General features: G+C 46.1%; 1 protein-coding gene across 3 annotated transcripts in view; it reads left to right on the top strand.

The window, feature by feature from the left end:
• Window positions 1–22,402, top strand: part of LOC119455580 (atrial natriuretic peptide receptor 1) — a 302,037-nt gene that overhangs the window by 112,351 nt on the left and 167,284 nt on the right. For all 3 annotated transcript variants that reach the window (XM_037716981.2, XM_037716982.2, XM_049668881.1), the window contains 2 exons: window positions 928–1,084; window positions 15,789–15,944. In XM_037716981.2, coding sequence (XP_037572909.1) covers window positions 928–1,084; window positions 15,789–15,944 — 313 coding nt within the window. The remainder of the gene's footprint in view (window positions 1–927; window positions 1,085–15,788; window positions 15,945–22,402) is intronic.

Raw genomic sequence — 22,402 nt, 5'->3', positions numbered from 1 at the left:
TCATTCTTGTTGGTAGCGGCCACTCAAGAACGCGAAAAGCGCCGAAAGCATTGTCATAGGGAAAAGACACCAGGCCCAGAAAACCAGTTAATGCGCTACAATCGGCGTTATTATTGTACTAGTCAACCATCTTCAGGTGATTTCGCAGGGGGTGCTCTCTAAAACCAGGAGTGCCTGATTGAAGCTTGTCTTGAGGTAATTGATGTTTGCCTCTAATAGCCTCCAGGTTCACCTGTGTTCGAGGTGCACCCGAAGCGAGCAGTTCTCGTAACTTAGGGGCCAAAAGCCCTGCCTTTTCGCTGATCTCTGCGCAGAGGATTGACCTTTCCAGCAATGTTCCTCTTTACGGGTAGCAGTCTTCGGGCTAGGGGGCAACAGAATTTCACCTCTGAGAATTTGAATTTGTCACGCGAGCTTACAAATTGAGGGCGCTCGGAACACTCCGTGACGCACGGGTACTGCATTGATGGCCTTCATTTACGGATTTCTGATTTCTTTTTCTTTGTTGTTTAAAAACTGCAAACAAACGGGAAGCCAGGGTATACGTAACAGCCGGCTATCTCAGGCACTGTCAGGAATTTGAGGCTCCACCTTTCCCCATGAACACGCCCACACATATCCCGAACACACAAACATGCTAAATGTACAAAACAAACTTAAACAATATTAAGTATTACTCCACAAAGTGTGTGGAGTAATACTCCACACACAAATGTCATTGTTCAAGTAACCTCGAAGGCAAGCTAAACATAAGTGGAGTTAGCAAGAATCTACAAAGCAAAGTAACCATAGCTTGCTGTCCACAGGAAATATCGTAGGACTTTTAAATCGCATCTCTCTTTAGACGGGCGCTTTTGCATTTTGGGAAAATGACGTATGGTTTGCTTTAAGATATTCTTCTAATTGTTGCAACTGTTTTTCCCGCAGGATCGAAAAGCACGATTAACTCGTGTACTCTGAAAGATCGTTGCGGGCACGGAGACAGCGACGACCTTTCAAGGCTCATGGACCGTTGCTGGACGAGCAGCCCCACAAGAAGGCCCGACTTCCGGGAGCTTAAGGACGTCATACGGAGGCTAAACAAGTGAGGTGCTTCGCTCTTCCTCTCTAATCATTAGATAAATAGATAGATAGATACAACCGACGAAGAAGCTAGCGAACAAATTAGCTTCAATCTCAAAAAGAAAGAAGAGCGAGAGAGAAATCAAATAAACGAGCGCCATAGAACGGAAGTAAGGACCGTAACCGTAATACAACGGAGCAATATTATATAACAAACAGTTTCGAGATATTATTTCCGAAAGTGTGAGACAAAATAGACAGGCTACAATACACGCCACAGTGGAGGGATCCCGAGCAGTTGTGACCTCCCGATACTTTTTAAAGCACGCATAATACAAGTACCATTGGGAGCAAAAGTTTAGAGACCGGAGAATCGGCAAAAAAAATGAAAGAAGAAATAAATATAAAAATAAATATCTTACTGCACAGCAGTGCAACGTGCAATTACGTAAGCGCATTACATTGGTCAAACAGGCAGACAGTTGGCTGTATACATATAGTATATACCATTTCACTTCCAGCGCCACGCCTATAGGCTACGAAAAAAAAAAAAAGAAATTCTTTCCCTACAGCTCTAGCTTCCACACTTTTCCCTCTCACTGTATACAGGCGGGGACAAAATAATACGAGACCTGCGAACGCGCTCCAAGCCGCATTCTTGTGCCTTCTCACCAAGCAAAAGCCTGGTGTCGAAATATACCACGGCGCATGCGCGTCCTTTCATGCTCGTGTGCCTGCACATGCGCCCACTTCTTGCCAGCCTGATATTGGAATCGCGGTGTTGCAGAATATTAGGCTGAGAGATCGGCGTCTGTTTCGGCCTTTGTGACGTGTAATAATGCACTGAACACTCCGCCGGCCGAAAAAGAGCGCTCTTCGACAGCAGGCTGTCAAGAAGTGGGCGTATGGGCAGGCAAGCTGACATGAAAGGACGCGCATGCGCTGTGCCATTTCTCGGCACCACGTGCTTGCTTCGTCAGAGAACGCAAGAACTCTGCTGTTTGGCGCCCATTCGCGGATCTCATATTGCCCCCTGCACATGGCCATTTATGCATTTCGCCTTCGACGGAATGCCACTTCCTCGGCCACCAATTCAATCCGCGACCGCGTGTTCAGCAAAGCGGGACGCTTTAGCTATACTAAGCGACACTGGCACGTGTAGCCAGACATTACGGAACTGCTACAGGCGTATAAGCGCACGTGTTCTCCATCTCGGCGCGATGAGTTGACAATCGATGATGACAATCGCAGCACATATCTGTTTGTCGCTAGTAGTGGCCGCGCCCGACAATAAAATGGTCGCATATATTGATTACATCGCTTTCACAACGGATCGCCGCGTGCACTGAGGCTTCCCGTTGCGTAATGGCAAATCGGTGATTCGCCACTGGAGTTTCGTAAGCGTGTCAGGCTCAGCAATATAGCCGTCTGAATGTCCGAGTGTCACTGAGAATCGTCATCCTGCCCATTTGATCGGAAAACGCGATTATATTCAGCGATTCGATGCGCTTTCGCAATGGATACGCAGATGTCACGCAGCATAATTTGCGCGGCGTTATAAAAGATGTCAGTTTCGAGAATTGCTTTTCGAAGGGCATACTCTTTTACTTTGTATTTAACTTTGTAACCTTGGGTAAAACTTCCTGTTACTGCTTCTTTCGTACTTGTTATTGCAAACGCGCAGACACGAAATAAAGACAAATTGTCATCAGACTCAAATTTCGTCACGTTCACAGCGTTACGTTTGCAGCTTGAAGGCTATAATATTCAACGTCGAATGCATGGGTTGCAGGAGCAGTGGTGGAAGACTAGGGGACGCGTATCCGCTGCAGGGGCTGCTGAGAAAGACGCTGAGAGCTTTTTTTTTTTTACTTAATTGGGGCACTTCAAAATAGGTCGGGCTCTGGGCACCTAAGGTTAATAAGATCAAAGAAATAACTGGCGCAAAGAGAAATTAAAAAAAAAAACGAAGTGCGGCGTTCAAGCGCACGTGGCAAGGGTGTTCTTCGTCTCCTTGCTGGAAAACCCACAGCGTAAGACGCACTGCGCTGGTCTCGTCGAGCGTATTGTCTTTCACTCTACTCGGAGCCTGGTGTGCCGGACAACGAGGTCTTTGGACTTTACACTGGTGCCGAAACCTGGAACCGGCTTTCGTAGAGGACCATGGAACGCCTGCGGAACGCGAAAGCAGCTCGGCGATCAAAGAAGTTAAGGATCTTCTAGTCAGCAGCGAGTTTGATCTCGCGGCGCTTCGCAGCATTCTTCGACGCCTCGAGCAAAGCAACGACGATCTCGCAAGGCCAACGAATACTTCAGGCAGAAATTAAAAACAAGAAAGCATTCTGAGGTTTTACATGACAAAACCACGATCTGCTTATGAGGCATGCCGTAGGGGATAACTACGGATTAATTTCGACCACCTGGGGTTCTTTACCTAGCATCCAATCCCCAGTACACGGACGTTTTTGCATTTCGGCCCATCGAAATGCGGCCGCCGCGTCCAGGATTTCATCCCGCATCCTCGTGTTTAGCAGGATAACACCAAAGCCACTAAGCAACCACGGCAGTTTTCCGGCAGAAATGACTGACGACGAGTTGGCTGCTAACTTGACTCTGTGCTGGAATACAAGGACCGGTCTGGGAGAACGGTTAGTCTGCTACGACATCGCATTCTGGAGCTAACCGTCCGATCGTCGGCTACGTCATGGCCCGCAGGCGACGCACCAACTGATTCGATCATCTTTGTTGCATCAAACAAGCATGAGAAAAACTTCAGTCGTTTCCGGAGCGAAGCTTCCTTAGCTAGATCTAACGAGATTCGACGGTTCCCCTACAAGATGGCTACCATTTTGGAACTTCTTTCACTACTTGGTATAGACGAGAACCCACAGCTTAAAAATATCGGTAAGTTCCACTAACTCCACTATCTTCTAGACGGCGGGCGGCCTAGGCTATTGCAGGCATACTAACGACGGACAGCAGTTACGAGGACGCCATTTCCCTCTTGAAGGAGCGGTTCGGAGGTGCGAAATTTATTGAACAAGAACACTTAAAAAACCTCTGCACTCCCCACCCTGTCACTACATCAGTGAACGTTACTGCGCTGAGAAGCCTGTACGACTTTGTGCAATGAATAACAGGGGCCTCAAAGGACTCGGAACCGACCTACGCCTCAATGCTGTTCGAGGCACTGACAAAATCTATTCCGCAAGAAATAATGGTGGAATATTGGTCGATTTGAGGCGTCAGGTGTGAGTGACCATCTGAGCTCGGAACAAGAACTTCAGGAACTGCTCAAGAAGCTTCGCATCGAGGGGGAGTGCAGGGAGCACACTGTCAACAACATCCTTCTGGCAGTCGTAGTCCGCCCACGGAATCGGCTCCAGTCCTCAATAACAATGCCACGGCAAAGCAGGAGGAGTGCGTCTACGTCAGAAGGCATACCAAACGCAGGGTTGCCACGCGCCGATTGACAATTTGGAGAAAAAACAGGCTGAGATTTAACTCTTGTAAACCTTGTAAACCTAGTTATCACGAGCGAACGGTCTGCTTGGCTTGGTTTTGCAAAGACTATGCACACAGTGTTTCATTAATGCACGCTTTCGCGCTTGGTAAGCTTCTCTATAAAGTGCTAATCTGGCCTTCCTTTGCTTCGGTGTTTCAGAAGCCAACTTTGCCTTTGCTTGAGATTTCGCAGCCTGCCGTCTAGCTGTATCTACTGGATGATTGGATTCTGCCTGTCGCTTGTGCTGAAGTGCACGCACAGACGGCTCAGCCGGCGTGCCATCCATGGCGAGACTGAGCGATCAAGCGCCGGCGATGCAGCCGTTAAAGCCTCGCCTAGTCACGTGCTTCCGCATCGGCGAGGCTCCGAGCGAGCGCAACGGCGACGCCTCTCCACAGCGGATCACGTGGCGTGACGTCACACCTGCCTTACTTGCGCTCCGGTGGCTCGCGCTCCGGCGGCTCAAGGTCATTGCGACGCGATGAATGACCTTGCGAGACATGGCGTAGTAGATATTTCACTCAAAAAGCGTCTTCTCTCAACGGCTGGCTGCTGTTTCAGGTGTGCCACCAAGGGACGCCGAGCAAAGTACTGTCGACGTAGAGTGAGCTCACAAAATCGAGCTCGCACTGTCAAAAGCACTGACAGTGCGAGCTCACAAAGAGTGAGCTCGCACTGTCAAAAAGACGCGCTTCTTCTATGTGCTCCAGAATGGGTGGTAAACGTGCTCAAGTAACGGCTTTACCGGAAATCGTGAGGAGCAGTTCTTCCATATAGGCTATGTCAAACAAAACAAAGTGAAGTAGCATAGACAGCGTACTTCTGCAAGGTTTAGAGGTTGGCTAAAAGGTGTCAAAGGCTTGCGCCACATCAGAGGTAATCTGGACAACGGCAAGACAGCGCACCTTAATCAATAAACAAGTCTCTCAAAAAATGAACCTCAAGGCTTTAGGAGATATTGATCTTACCGTCAATGTTTTTGGTAACGGAAGTGGTGGTCCAAGTGCTCGCCGAAGGCTCGTTGAAGTAGTCCTGCAAAGTCAGTTCGATGTTGTTCGTCAGGTGATCTAAGCAGTAGAAACAGCACACATCGGCGAACATTTTGTTGAAGCGCCAGGGAACTGCGAATTCATCATAGGCCCCCAGAATCGCAGTCGACCATTCGCTGGCGCCCTTTGCTTCCCTAACGCCCACCAAGAAGAAGGCATTAGGTTAATAATTCAATCAGACCAGTGTATGGCACTGTTCGCTAAAATGAGGATGGCGATTATCGGTCAGGCCATCGCATTACCTGGAAATGCACTGCTGACCGTGCTCCTCAGTAGGGTGGATTTTGGTAGCGTAAGGTGCGATTAGTGAAAGACAGTTTGAAGAAAGCTGTTTGAAGGTCCCTTCTAGATTCCGATTATACGAGCACGGTCCTAACTGAATCGAAGCAGTTGTACCAGAGGAACAAGACGTATTTGCACGTGCCCATTTCCTAAATGTCAAACGGCTGATGGCGCTTCCTGAGTTGTAAACTGTAGCCGTAGTGCCTTGCACTCATACTGAGCCGCGTAACACATGAATACAAGCGTCAAGAGATGCAAAAGGACACATGGAATCGCTGGTACAAGGAATATTTAACACTCCTGAGAAGCGCTCCTTGTAGGCTAGTGTCAGACATCACTAGCATTGCTGAAGGCGATGTTTTCATAGCGCTCGACGACTCCATGCACAGACTGTGGTGGAAAGTGGCACGTGTTCTTGCGAATATTACGGGAAACGACGGAATTGTGCGCACATGTCGCCTAAAGCTTGGAAACAACAAAGCAGTCAGACGGCCTATACAGCTTTTGCGCTTTCTAGAAATGCACCCGTAGCACTTCGTGGGCCCAAACTGTTAATGAGAATATAAGAACAAATAGCTAGCGCAAAGAGAAAGTAAAACGAAGTGCGGCGATCAAGGGCACGGTTGTTCTTCGTTCCTTTTTTTTTTTTTTTGCTGGAATACACGGCAGCGTAAGACGCGCTGGGTTCTTCGAGCATGTTGTCCTTTACTGTACTCGAAGCTTTGTCTACCGGACAACGAGGGCTTCGTACTTTACATCTGATTTACAGCTTGCGTGCCTTTATGCGCTATGCCTCACGACTTCAAGTGTACCAGAGATCTGGAAGAACGTCAACATTATACTAATCCATAAGAAGCGAGACGTTATAGAATTGAAGAATTATAGGCCTATTAGGTTGCTTTTAGTATTGTACAAAATATTCACCAAGACACTTTCCAATAGAATCAGGGCAACACTTGACTTCAGCCAACCAAGAGAACAGGCTGGCTTCAGGAAGGGATATTCTACGATGGATCATATCCATGTCATCAATAATGCAATCGAGTAATCTGCGGAGTACAATCAACCTCTCTATATGGCTTTCATAGATTATGAAAAGGCATTTGATTCAGTGGAGATACAAGCGGTCACACAGGCATTGCGTAATCAAGGAGTACATGAGGCATACGTTAAGAAGAAGAAGAAGAACGTAAACTTTAATATCAAATCGATCAGATTTGAGTCCGGCGTATTTTTAGTGGGTCTGGGCACCCGCCGCGGACGCGGTTCCGAGACCTTGTCTCGAAGCGGCTTCCTCGGCTTGGACGGCCCAGACCTGTACTGTCAGGTTCGAGCTGAGCAGTGCAGTCTTCCTACGCGAGCGGAGGCTGGCGGTGGAAGAGACGGAGGTGTCGGCACTGCCCGAATTGTTTGTTATGTCCTAACATTACCATAACATGTGATTAAGTGTGGCAACCTCGCCACAGGATGTGCATCTGTTTGTAGTGTACATGTCTGGATACATGGCGTGCATGAGTCTTGGGTTTATGTAAGAATAAGTTTGTAACTGCCTGTAGTGTACTGCTTGCACCCTGTCTAACCTAGCGTGAGGGAATGGGTATACGCGTCTCTGTAAGTGGTAGTGTGTCGTGATGTCGTGGAACCTGGTCAGACGTGAATACGTGCATACGTGAATACGTGAATACGTGCATACGTGAATATCTTGGCAAATATCTACAAGGATTACACAGCTACCTTGGTTCTCCACAAGAAAAGTAGAAAGTTACCTATCAAGAAACGGGTCAGGCAAGGAGACACAATCTCTCCAATGCTATCTACAGCATGCTTAGAAGAAGTATTGAAGCTCTTAGACTGGGAAGGCTTAGGAGTGAGGATCAACGGCGAATATCTCAGCAACCTTTGGTTTGCAGATGACATTGTCTTATTCAGCAACAATGGGGACGAATTACAATAAATTATTGAGGACCTTAAGGGAGAATGTGTAAGAGTGGGGTTGAAGATTAATATGCAGAAGACAAAGATAATGTTCAATAGCCTGGAAAGGGAACAAGAATTCAGGATAGCCAGACAGCCTCTAGATTGTGTAAAGGAGTACGTTTATCTAGGTCAGTTACTCACAGGGGACCCTGATCATGTGAAATAAATTTACAGAAGAATAAAATTGGGTTGGATTGCATACGGCAGGCATTACCGAATCCTGACTGGAAGCTTACCACTGCTGTTAAAAAGAAAAGTTTGCAATCATTGCATTCTACCGGTGCTACCATATGGGGCAGAAACTTGGAGGTTAGCAAAGAAGCTCGAGAACAAGTTAAGGACCGCACAAAGAGCGATGGAACGAAAAATGTTAGGCCTAACGTTAAGAGACAGGAAGAGAACGTTGTAGATCAGAGAGCAAACGCGGATAGCCGATATTCTAGTTGGCATTAAGAGGAAAAAAATGGAGCTGGGCAGGCCATGTAATGCGTAGGATGGATAACCAGTGGACCATTACAGTTAACAGAATGGATACCAAGAGAAGGGAAGTGCAGTCGAGGACGGCAGAAAACTAGGGGGGGGGGGGGGGGGGGGGGTGATGAAGTTAGGAAATTTGCAGGCGCAAGTTAAAATCAGAAGGCGCAAGACAGGGGTAATTGGAGATCGCAGGGAGAGGCCTTCGTCCTGCAGTGGACGTAAATATAGGCTGATGATGATTAGAAATACAGTCTTTCAACGATGAGTCATCGCACAACGTATTACAATTCAGTGATCCTCCGACTTGCTTGTGGCTTCACTGTCGTTCTTGCAGCAAACTAAACTCGCCTACTGAGGAACTCATATGGACCCGTTCGCATTTCGCTCAGCCAGAGATGACCTGTGCTGCTTCCAATCAAAACGCGGCTTTCATCCTGCCGTACCGGAAGTTTCCTTCCCGTTGTGGCCTTCTCTTCGTATACCCTCGTTTCATATGGTGGCGCCATCTGATTAAGGAGCCTGCAAAGGCACGTTTTCATGCACAGTAAAGTTTATAAATAGCCATCGGATGTTTGTCCAAAATATACAGAATTATCTTTACACACTGAATGAACTTTTCCACGTGCTGCATGCAAATGCTTATTTTTACGTTATATTTCGAATGTAGACCATTGAACAGCGCCAGAATTGTGCGCGTTACAGGAAAAAAGTGAAACGATTACAATTGCAATTACTTCATTCAAGAATGTAATTCGTTACAATTACTAATTACGACAGTAACTCAATTATTACTGCATAGTAATTGATTTTTTCTACGTTACTTTCTCCGATCTTTTTCATATATTCAGTAAACAAAGCAAGCTGGCCTGACCATTCCAGTGCGTCCTCTGCAGCCCTTCATACAATGCTTATCTGCACAAACAATCGCATTTAAAAATTTCGTTGGTCACGCCCCTCGTTTCTGTTGTGAAGACATCAGCAGCGACATTGAAAACTTGCTCAAGGAGGAAAAAGAGAGGTTAGCTCGATGTACACCCTGGAGGGTAGGGCGGCGTATAACATATACGGACGGATCTCGTGCACAATATTGTGTTCACTCAGCAGTGAGTCCTCTATGAAGCACAGCGATTCAATGTTGCCGGGACTTTGTGAAGACGCTCGCGGGTAGGCCAATGAAATCCTGAAATAAAGTCGTCGATATGTTATTTCCTGCAATTATTGTCTTAGGTACCCGACGTGGTGGCTTAGGGGCTACGATGTTGCGCGGCGAAGCACAAGGTCGCGGGATCAAATCCCGGCCGCATTTCGATGAGGGCGAAATGCAAAAACGCCCTTGCCCCGTGCTATGGGGGCACTTTAACGATCCCTTGGTGGTCAAAATTCGAAATTCCCCACTACAGCGTTCCTCGTCATGAAGTCCTTGTTTTGGTACGTAAAACCTCACAATCCAATCGTATTAGGCGGATTTCGCTGTTGAACCATACCAGCACCGGTTCAATTCATCGGCCAACGCGTGGTGGAGTGTACTGAACCTCCGGGTTTGCCTGCCTGAACATGCGCAATCATGGGGCTGCTGCGTGACATGATTTCGGCCGTCTTATTGTAGTTGTCGCCGAATTCATGTTCTCAAAGCTGCCTCGATGGTTAATGCTTGTCTTGTCAGTAAGGTATCTGTTTACGTGTAATTAGTTACTGAAAATGTAATTAAATTACAGTGAGCGTTACCGAGTAAAGAAATAATTGTTAAACTACAAAATTAACCGCAAATGTAATCGATTGCGTATAATTAATTATATGTTCGTTACGTGCCAGTCTGGACAGCGCACTTAGTGTCAATTGCAAAACATGCTAATTTGTATTGCACTAAGGTGTGTCCTCTTCATCGCTTTAGAAAACATAAAACACGTTTTTGGATTTAAGGTCGTCATTTTCTGCATAGCATAACGCGTACAATATATTCTTCAGTTCCAATCAGCCAAAACAAACAGCGTAAGTCACGTACTTTTACGTCGTGTCCACTGCCGAAAATTGTTAATGTGTGACGCTGCACTCTGCGCGGAAAGTCATTTCAGAAGCAAATTAAAATATCAAATGCTCTGATTTCAGCGTTTTCACTGGCACTCGAGGTATCGCCGAGAAATGTGGAATAAAAACAACATGCATATTTAGGGCGTAATTGATATGGTCATGGACTGGTACTGGGCAGCGTGGCTGCTAGGTAATTTGCCAGATAGCCCAACCGCTGAGGCACTTAGATTTCACATATAAGTTCTGCTTGTACTGCCTAAAGAGGGAAATTCCTTTACTCTTTCCGTGAAACGTGTAATTGCACCATTCTCGTTTTCTCAAGGAGAGGAACATGGCCGAGAATATTGATGTAATGTTGTTTTCTTGTTTCTTAAACAGAAGGGAAAACAACCCCGGGAAAATGGTCGATGAAAGAGGGCGTTTATCGACGAGTGCTTTCTTCAACCTCCAACTTTTCTTGATCTTTTGTTACGCTTTCCTTTTGAGACAACCGCACCTTGTAATGTAGTGCTTTGTGCACATATTTTTAGTTCGTTCATTTTGAGCTTTCCGCTTCGAAGTCTTTCCTCGGTATGAGTTCGTCGCTCATTTTTCTTTTCCTTCGATTGCCTCGGGCACCTTTATGCGAAACTCTTCAGGAATATATTGGTTTAAGATATTGATTAATTACAGGCGCCCTCGCAACTCAGTCGATGTATTCTTCAAAACGATCACGTGTTCCTCTATATTTATATATATTTATAGTTTTTAAGCTGGCGTTCACGCTTATCTAAGCTGATTCAAATCACTCCGTTTTCGTTTTATGATGATAAGAGTGATCACTTAATTTTCACCCACACCGTGTTCTTTTCCTCATTTGGCATGGCGCGCGCATTATTGAGCTAGAGAGACAACAAAAGCACTAATCATAAGAAAAAGGGACATCCCACATTACCTTTTTTCCCCCTCTAAACTACTTTACTCATTTTGTGCCGACAGCCCAATTCTTGGCCGATTCCCCACGGTGGGTCCTGCCACTTGTGCAGAGGAACAACTGCAATTATGCGCTGCCCAGCTAATGAGATTAAGAGAGGAAATCAGCGAATGGTTCGAACAATTTTATGCGTACCGAAGAAAAAAAATCACCAGTCCTTCCCCTGTCGAGAAAAAGGGGGTAAGCGAAGCTTGTCGTGTGTGTATCTGACCTTCGTGGCGACTTTCTTTCTTTCTTTCTTTCTTTCCTTCTTTCTTTATTTCTCTTTATTTCTTTCTCTCGTTCTCTTTCTCTCTCTCTTTCTCTCCCTATTTCTCTTTCTTTTTGTCCCTGGTATGTGCTATTGAGCTTGGACCCTTTGTGCACCATCGCCAGTTAAGAAGCATTCCCCCATTGCTCACACAATTTTAACTCATTGCCTTAGTTAGAGCTAAGGTCACATTGGTCACTAAGGCAGGTAACTTCTCTAAGCAAAACGCAATCGTCAGCCAATAGACGGATTTAAACTGGGGTGTTAACCACACTGACAATATCATTTATGTATAGCAAAAAAAGTTGGGAGCCGTGTAGGCTCCACTGCGGAACGCCAGAAATTACCGGAAGGCAGCCAGAGTGTTGTTCTCCCACCTGAACGTATTGATTACGGTTGTTCAGATAAGCTGAAATCCAGGAAATAAATAATTCTGGTATGCCAATTAACCGAAGCTTTATAATTAGTTTACCGTGGGGAACTGTATCGAATGTTTTTCTATAATCTAGGAATATTACGTCAATTTGATGGTTAGTATCAAGACAAGCTGCAAAAGTGTTAACTACACTAACCAATTGTGTTGTAGTAGAAAAGCCTTTTCGAAATCCATGTTGATGATTTGTTAAACTGAGTGTTCTAAGAGTTCGCTTAATTTGTGATCTTTTATGTGCTTGATTAGTTTACAACATGATGATGTTAAGGAGATCGGGTGATAATTTGTAATAATAGACGGTCGTCTTTCTTGAATACCGGCACAACTCGGGCTGACTTCCAGTGATCTGGTAATTGCGCTGATAACAAAGAGACACGAAATATAATAACTAAGTATTTTGCAACAGACTCGGCAATAAACTCGATAAATAAACTAGTATTTACCCCATGCGGTAATACTAACTTTACCATTCGTTCATTCAACCCAGCGGACACGTGATCGTCGAGTACGTACCCGTCTCACTCCGTTCCCTAATTAACCGATATACGTTAGTTATCTTTTCTTGCTTACTGGCTTTAACGCCAGCATCGAAATCGTAGAGTTGGGGAACGACACCGCATGCAGTGACGAAAAAATAATTTTACCCCATTTTATCCGCCGTGGTGGCTTATCAGCGATGGCGTTGCGCTGCTACTTAAGCACGAGGTCACGGGATCGAATCCCGGCTGCGGCGGCCGCATTACGATGGGGGCGAAATACAAAAACGCCGGCGTCCCATGCATTGGGGGCTCCTTAAAGATCCCTAAGTGGTCAAAATTTCCGCAGGCCCACACTACACGGCGTGCCTCATAATCACATCGTGGTTTTAGCACGTAAAACCCCAGAATTTAATTTTAAACTTACGCCATTTGGTAACTGCCATTTGCTATTCAGATATTCGTCGACAAAAAATTCACCTTTTGTCCCTTCGATCGAAACTGGGCGCGAAAACAGTGCTGAATGCACCGCCCACGTTATTCTCGACGCTGTCATGACGTAGAGCAGCTCGCTATGACTTGCTGAGGAGTGCAATCCGTCTTCGCGTGTTTGTGCAACGAGCGGCGGTAAGTCGCTGAGGTGTGATCTTGGCGAGATAATAAGAGGCACCCACGGGCAACTCTTATGTATGTACGTATGCGTAGGTGTACGTATTGAAACCAAACGAGCCGGGAAGCATTACGTGGGCAGTTCTCCAGGCGTTCGTCGTGCGCCCAGTTTCGTTATCGAAGCGACAAAAGTCGAGTTTTTGCCGACGAATATTTGAGCAACTGATGGCGGTCTTAAAATCGCGTGAATTGCTTTTGCCTCCTACGGCGTCCTCCTACAATAGTACTATGCAACGTTGGCATTTAAACTAGTAATTAGAAAGTTAATTAACCAATGTCTGTTATTTAGCCATGATGGCTGCTCGGCCATCTAGTGTCCGCCGTGCGCAAAGAACGAATATGGAAGGAAACATTCTCGCATCGGCTAAATATTATTTTTTTAATTTCTGTCCCACAAGGCACATACACACTTGGAACGTAATAGAATACCAACTAGCTCATCCTTCTATCCTTCTAAGATACTGTAACGGTTTACTGCAGCTGGTGAAAATTGACGCAATTTGTCAAACGAGGGTATAGCCGGCCAGATCTTTAGCTAGCTTATGTATATGCGTTTTTTTTCTTGTTTTTTTGTTTTTTTACTGTCCAGTGCGTCACGATCGAACGCACTTGCGAAAGTTAGTTCAATCGAAAGTTGGTTAACTAATGGTCACAAAGCTCGTGAAGATAGCATAGTAATTTGTCAATTTGATCCTAACTTGAGGTGCTGGCCCACAGAAAGTCGCCGCTTGCCCACGCTACTAAAATGGTTTGGGCGGCTGTACATTACAAATGCTTTATTCAATGTTGAATGTAGTGTTTCTTTTTCTATATATCGAGATTCCCCCAGTAAAGAATTTACAGGTTATTGGTTCGTTATTTCCTGCAATAAAAAGTCACTCGTTAGTCGAGCTTCGTCCCGTCGTCTTCCACGCGTGTGTACGTTGTGTTTTTGTAGCGGGTTGTTCACCTTGAATCGTGTACCACGTGGCCCAGCTTTCGACCATGTTAAAATTGAGTTTACGAGCATCTCGTGCGTTCTGCGCCTCTATCGGAATGCGGCTACCGCGCACGGAAATCGAACCCTTGACTTCGTGCTCTGCTGCTGAACGCAAGATAGCTACTGGGGCACTGCGGCCTTAGACGCGCATTCTCCATTATCGCAAAGTACCAGGGCATGGGAGGTACGGGTGTAGCGCGTTCTTGCCATAGGAGAAAGGTTTTAGCTCGGGGCCAACTACGCTTTTTCTGTTCAAGTACGTGTGAAATGCATAAATACTCAAATTGGACAACAGCTGAAGTGATTTGAATGAAATTTGTTGCATATATATATATATATATATATATATATATATATATATATATATAAGTATATAGTATTAAAGTAAAGTCTTGTTATGTTTTTCCTACGTGATTCTATTTTTTGAACTACTTCTGTGCCGGCTCCGGTTACTCTTTACTTCACTGATATATATATATATATATATATATATATATATATATATATATATATATATATATATATTATTCTACCGACTGTAAGGGAAGATAGGGTTTATGGCCTTGTTTTTTTACGAGAATTGCCAAAAATTTACAGATCCACAACTCAGTACCAAGAACAGATGTTGCAGTTCTGTAAATTCCATCTGTTAGAGAATCTGAAGCCCGCAACTGAGATATATTGATAGCTTACATGAAATGTTTACAAGGATATAGGGACGGTTTTTCAAAGGCCATCCAAAATCAATGGTATTTCAGCGAGTGGTGAATGATACATTAATCTTGTCCGCTTTAGATGTGTCTCAATAAGTGCTTTTCGTGGAATTGTGATATCGTTATTTCTAAACTTGATACCTGAGTGTGCTTTATTTTCAAGAATTATTTTTGGATCATTATTGGGCTAAATTGAAACTATACTTCCTACAGTCGGTATATTTATCTTTCTTCCTTTAAATTTAACACGCCCCTTCGATTTCGGTGCCGTGGATGCCAAAGTAGGCAATTCTTCCATTCACACGCATTTAGATAGCATATCTCCTAGGTGGTGAAGCTTCCTCTTAGGAATGTTTCACACAGCCATCAGCCATCCCGTCCCATCCCGTCACCGTCACGGTCATCGTCGCGGCACCGGCGTGTATCAGAAGGGAGCGCTTCCTCGCCAGTTCTCTGCTGAAAAGTGGGACGCCGGTAACGTTTAGACTATCGGTCAACGTCGCCGGCATCTTGTTCCTGAGGAGTAACCGGCGAGGGAATGCTCTACCCTGACAAAGGCTGGTGCCTTAATGGTGTCGGGTCGGGATGGATAACGGCTGTGTGAATCAGGGTCTTAAAGTACGACCATTGTTTTACACGCAAGCGTAGATGAAATCGGCGAAATTAAATGAAATCAATCTTTACTTCATTGTTTGTCGCTGCGAGGGAAGCGAGCGCCGGAGGAGGAAGGCTGCGGAGTCGCGGAGAAGAGAATCGCCGCGTTCGCACCTTTCCGTTTGTGCTTCGACGCCGCGGTGCTCGCTGTGCATGTTCACGACGTCCATATACGCTTGCGCGTAACCCGCGTTCGCGAAGTGAAGCGTCACTAACGTTTTGCCCTTCTCGTGGTGACGGCTGCGTGTGTTTCGTTCGCAGGCTTCCGTGCAGCGCGAGCGAGGCGCTGCTGGAGGCGCTGGTGGGCCGGCTGGAGCAGTACGCCAGCAGTCTCGAGTCCCTGGTCGAGGAACGCACCGCTGACTACCTCGAACAAAAGCGGAAGGCCGAGGACCTCCTCTACCAGCTGCTGCCCAAGTGAGTTCACTCAGCATTAGACGATAGATCACGAACGAAGGAGCGTACTACAGAACATAACGAAGCTAAAAAAGCGTGTTTTGGCAGCGGCTGCCCTGAGAGAGAGAGAGAGAGAGAGAGAGAGAGAGAGAGAGAGAGGGAGAAGGAGGAGGGGCGAGGATGATGTGAGAAAAGACGGAGGTTAACCAGGATGAGCCCCGATTGACTACCCTGCACTGACGACGGGGGAAACGGCTCTGGCACACGTGGAGAGGAGCAGTTCACGGACTATATGAATTCGGAGGAGAAGGTGCACGGACTATGAACGCGATAGCGCTTTTGTGGCTTTGCACATCGCAGACACATGAGGCCATAGTCCTCTGTAAAAGCCCTGTCACCTAATTGCCCTAGAGCTGCCCGAAGGTGAAGCCTTTCATCTTCATATATGATGGCCAGCCACACAGGAGGTGGTTTAAGGTTTCTTTCACGTGGAACGTGCGTTGCAATTGGCACTGTCTGCCACTCCAATTAGGAATGAATAGGCGTTCGCAAAGGAGACGCCCACTCGCGGGCGACGTAGCAAGGTTTCTTCACGTCGAGTAAAACCGGGTAAAAGTCGCAATTTGATATATATGTCCATGGCGTGTAGGCGCCATTTAGGGAACTCCAGTGTATTCCACTTCATTAGTGTTACAGACTGCTAAAATAAAATCGGTGCTGTCCTTATGCTGTCGTGCTCTGCAAACATGCTCGGTACACTACAATGCGACTTTCGAGTGATTTCTATTCGCTTAATGCGAGCAATTGGTGTTGGGCTGCTGAGCACGAGGTCGCGGGATCGAATCCTTGTCTTAAAAACACAAGGGTTCCTTCACCATTCAAAAAAGAAAAAAGAGAAAAAGATAAACTGGGTCTGTAGCACCAAATTCGGCATCGTGATTCTTACGAAAGACAGTGTGATATCAGCGTCTTCATCTGTTTTGGTTGCGCATTCTTCTTTCTCACTCGTAGTTTAACTCTTAATTTCCCTGAAAGGCAATTCAGAATAAGAGGATTTGGGAAAAGAGATCTGAATTGATAGCAGGACGGCCGGAAGACTGCATGATCGATTTTTATTTTTGTTTAATCGATTCCGGCTTCCTTAGAGCTAATGCGTGAAAATTTTGGGGAAATTGGCGATTCCAGTGCACGTAGCTAAAGCCAGTTGCACCCTGGCGAAAGCGGTGACGACTTTGTCGATTTCGGGAGCAAGCACGTACGTACACGCTTGCAACTTTTTACAGGTATTACGGGAGCATCGACCGCACGGCGTATTAGTGGTCTTGTAGCCGTGAGGGGCACTCCTGAAGCGAACAGTGCAGCAGAAGACATTAGAACTAGAATTCGCCTTGCACGACCGCACATAAAGTTGCCAATCCCGCTGTCCCTCGCCACTGCAAGGGCGCCGACACGCCGCCCAGTCGATGGTCGCGTGATATTGTTAAAAAAATTGCAAGGGTGTACATACTGGGAAACAATGTGGATAAGGACCGTATAATGCTTTCGAGCACTTTCTTAAGAAATGTTTCGCAAAGCCTGTAATTAACTGAAGCTCTTGACACTTTGCCCAAGTGTCACCCGTAAGATGCCCTCCTTATTCTCTCAGAATGTCAACCTTATGGTGCATTGAGTTTTTTCAGGATACTGGACAAAATTTCTGTGTAGTTCGTAAAATACGCTTGTAAAGATCTAGGACGCTTGTATCAGTAATTTTTTGCCAGGACTGTAATTAACGTACACACTTAAAATTTTTATTATTGACCACCCAAAACGAGTTTCTCATTTCGAACTAAATATAAACAAGGTTACTCGTTTAGTTAACCGATGAGATTTGGAAAACCACCTATACGCCTCGCATAACGCATAAAGTAGGAAAAAAAAGAAAACATAAACTGAGGGTCGACATTCTTTTTTTTTGCAAAGCACACAATTACCCCACGCACTTCAACCTTTTTACACACGTGACCCATAACTTAGTTCTTCTTTTCAGGTTTTCAATTGCTGCCCCTTTTGGTTCTCACGGGGATGCTTTATAAGCGTTTCATAACGAGGGTAAATCAGTAAGTTAAGTAAATTTTCACGTAACATCTCCAGTTTCACATGAAAAGAAAAACTACGCTTTGTCACTTTATCACATATGTCCTCTGCACGGCAGTGTACTTTTGGTATCGTGCAATCAGCTTCTGTGTCCGCGTCCGCGAAGAATCTTCCGCGAATCAGCGTCGGCGATGAAGCTGGGTGTTTGGTTTCTCACAAAGCCACGCCTGATCTGTTTGCTGGACCTCGTCATCTGAGCTGTACCGACGCCCACTCAGCGCCTCCTACAAATGACCGAAGATGATGCAATCTGACAGCGCCAAATCAGGGCTGTACGGAGGATTGGGAAGCCCTAACAGCCGACTGTGTATGTCCGCCGGTTTCACTCCCTCCGACCGCAGAAAGCGCACTACGGCGCTCCGTTAAAAAAAAAAAAAAAAAAAAAATGCCCACACGTATGGACTGTGGGCCTTTTTTGCTCAGCGACACTCGACTGGATGGGGCAGTCTCCTACTTCCACGTCACTCCAAGTATACACATGGTGAGGTCAAACACAGCCAGTCTTCGTTTATTCCTGCAAAACACCAAATTGCCGTTAGTTTTTTTTATTTTCCCTCGTGTACGTAACACCTCTTAACAGGTAGAAAACAAGGGTGTCGCAATTTTAATTTAGGCCCTAATTAATCCACATACTTCAAGATTTTCTGCGCATCACCCCAAGCATTACCCCATAAGCTCGGTGACTGATCTAGTTCTCAGGACACCGCAAAAACACGCTTGCAACGTTTTCGAGTGCTTCGATTCGCATGCACTAGCAGCTTTTCTGTAACGTACGGACGCGATGATATATAAGTGCATGTGCCACCAGAATATTTTAGAACGGTGCCCATATCTGTGTACAATGTTAATGGAATGTGTGTTGCACTTTGGCAGGGACCGACGCGCCTTCACGGCCCTTTTCGTCTATATCATGTTAGCAATGACGTAATTTATTAACGCTAAATGAGTCTTATAACGTTCTTTTTTTAATTTTTGCTTAGTATATGTTTAGCCTGACGATCGCATTCCGGTGCTGTCTTAAACGCCTTGGCCCTTTTCCCTTTTTCCCTTTATCCGGCTTTTGCCCTTTTCCCTTTTTCCCTTTATCCGGCACGTGTCGCGCCTGTTTTGCTTACGGTGGCGGTTGTTTTCTCTTTTTCCTGATCGAATACGTGCCAAGTTAGTCCTTTGTAAAACTGGCAAGCGAGTAAGTTAGTGAACCGATGAATCTATAACGGTCACAGCGCAAATATACGAGGTACTTGGCTGAGAAGAGAGCAATACCACTCCGGTCGGACAGAGAGGGACGGGTTCCTGTTGTTTCTAGGTGCAGCAAAATGGGAAGAACCAGCCACCTGAAAATCACAGTTAGATACAAAACACTAAACAAGAGACAATATGCCACGTTCTTTGGATTATACTCGTGTGTCGCACGTTTTGTATATAGGTCGCACCCGTAACTTTTCGCGAGTTTCGAAGATGAAAAGGTATATGAATTGCACCGGTGTATAAGACGAACCTATTTTAACTCGGTTAACATAGCGATACGATTGCACGCATGTACATTCACCGCGAAATGCTGAGTGGTCGCATGTCAGGGCACTAAGTTTCCGTAAAGAAAATTTGTATGAACAGAAAAATTTTAGCGAAAAGAACAAGAAAAAAATGGCTGCGGCTTAGCTCAGGTAACCCTGGATATGCAAAGCGAAAGCACGGTTTAGCCTGGTTAAGTCTTGGTTTCACTTGGTTAACCTTTGATTTAGCTGTGATTTTTATACTTAGGTATACACTCATCGTTAAGCCATGTATGACGGTTGTGCCTAGGTCGGTGGCTAGACATGACTGTGATTAGGCTTGGCAATCCGGACCCTGTTCAGTGAAGCAGCTCGCCGGGCGATATCCGCGGGGTGGTCAGACGCCACTTGCCGCCGATGGCTCAAAGCCTCCCGCTCCCGCGCAACGCTCAGAGAAGACAGCCCGGCCTCGCTCTCATCCATGGCCAAGCTCGCATTGACTAGGCGAGCGTGGCGCTCCTCTTAGCCAGGCGCGTGGCGAGTCACGTGGTCAGGCGGCGACTCAGCTGCGGAGAGCGCATGCGCCAAGCCACCGCCGGCGACGGCAGAGCTCGAAGCGGCCAGTCACGTGATGCGTTGCCAAGGCTACGGTGCAGCTGCGGTCAATTGAAGGTCAAATTGCTGGCGACGGCGAAACTCGGCTCGACTATAGGTTAGTAAAGCTATCGCTTTAAAATCTTCAACCAACACACCTTCTAGCCGCAGTAAACCAATATTTATTGCACTTCACTCGAACACGTTGAAGGCCTACTCACTTGACGCACAGTCAAGACCACTTTGACCGGCAGCATGGCTGGGTAACCTTCGTCGGCTTCTGAATAACTTTTTCGTGACGTTGTACAGCCTGCTGCTCCCGCCGCTCTGCCTACACGGCGAGCCCTAGAAGCTAAGATCTGTTCCAACTATCGCTACGCATAAGTTACACCGGCGAAAAGTTTGGAAAAAAGAAAAACGCGACTTAAACTCAGAAAGTACGACAGAATTAAGGCAACAATAAAAGTCAGTCGCGTGGTATAAATGGAGAAAAGGAGCTCTCCCTAAGAGTAATATACAACACGGTGCAGATTTGCAGGACAGTCGCAAACCTACGGCAGTTTAAAAAATGAATTAACGTGTGTGTCAGTGCACTGTAGGTGGAAATATTCATAAAGAATGTTCATCGATCGTTCTGTGTACGACGCAGGCCTGTAAGTACGCTGTTACAAGCGGTTATCACTTCTGTTTATGATATTCCGCCCGTAATCTAGCGTAGTTGTCGAGGCATTCGTATAGTGCTTGTAAGCGTGTGTGGCAGATTATTTATGCAATGCAGCGATTCTATTCCTCGCACTGCAACTGCTGCGCATTCTGAATATTAAACTGGTTCGAACGAGTGCTTGCACTTCAGCACGCGCGTTATGACCAGACGTGGGGCTCTCGCTTCGGGTTCGAAATCGGGCTAGTGTGGGTGGCAGTGCACATCAGGCGGCGCTCAACCACCTTCGCTTCGCAGTTCGGTGATTGCTGAGGTTACGACAGCTATATACTGGAACGGGGGGAATCTCCCAGATAAATGTTTGCGCTCTCACCCACCCTTGATGTTGTTTACTTACTGACGAAATCGCTGGTGGCGGCTATCGCAACGTCTGCAACGATGAAACCACATTGAGGAGGAGAAGACGAAAATAAGAGAGAGAGATGTAGAAAAGAAGGAAGCGAGAGGCGAGTTTCCACACTCTTATAAAAGCACTTGCGCGAGGGATTCGAGCAAAGTAAACCAACGCCGTGTGCTTCCAATCTTGCCCCAGAGGGCGCGCGAATGAACAGATATAGAGACTAGATATAAAGCCTAAATCACCCTATGCCCACGATTTATTTCTTCCGTGGCGCAACGCCTGGAGTGGTCGATATGGGTAAGCGGGCACAGTGGGCGAGGAGCGCTCGCAGTGGTGGCCGGCGCGCTCGTCTGTTGCCAGCTATACCAAGGTCGATTCACATAGGTCGGGCGAAAAGCGGTTCAGAACGAATTGTCACCGACATCAGCAAGGGTGGTTATGGGAGCAGCGATTTAAGCGCGACTATGTTTGGAGGGAACAAACATTGTGAAAGAAAAAAGCGTTTTATAAATAAAGAGAGACAGTTAGATTCATTCAACGAAAATAAAGTTTCTAATCAGTTTTATATACGCATGGCGAAAAAAGAAGAGATAATTCTGTTTTACTTGATCATTATCAATAAATACCTTTTTTTTAGCGCCCACCAATATCGGCGAGCGTTGAAGCCGCTATCACTTTCAATGCAATGCAGCTCTTGAAGTGTGCAGAAAGGCGCGCTCGTAAGTTCACCTGTTACAATACGCCCCCCTCACATGTTGTGTTGCTTTGCTTGTCGACGTTTGCCTAAATTTGGTGACGCGGGTAGTTTCATTGTTTCTTAACCTATTCAGTCAAAAGCAGTGAGTTGCGACCACCAGATAATTGTTTAATTTAGTTGTTTTCGTGCGACAGCTAGCACTGGCCGACGGGCTTGGCGTCCGACGAAAGGACGAGCACTCTACGCCCAAAGTGTTCGACGGCCTCCAAAGAAAGTATGTTCTGTGCAGGGATGCTATTTTGACACCCGTACGGGTGACCTTTTCCTGCATCGCTTTCCGCGCTGAAAGCTCGGAACGCCCATCAAGTCGTATGGCGGGGCATTTGAATATACAGCTGTAGTTGAACGCATCCGAAAACAAATTTCGCGCCTTTGAAAACAAAATGACGTCACTTCTGTTTTTAACGGATCTGACGTCACATTATTTTTTCTTCCGCC

This window comes from Dermacentor silvarum, chromosome 6, assembly GCF_013339745.2.
Source record: "Dermacentor silvarum isolate Dsil-2018 chromosome 6, BIME_Dsil_1.4, whole genome shotgun sequence".
NCBI lineage: Eukaryota > Metazoa > Arthropoda > Arachnida > Ixodida > Ixodidae > Dermacentor > Dermacentor silvarum.
Note: the sequence above shows the minus strand (reverse complement) of the source record. Positions and strands in the feature narration are given on the sequence as shown.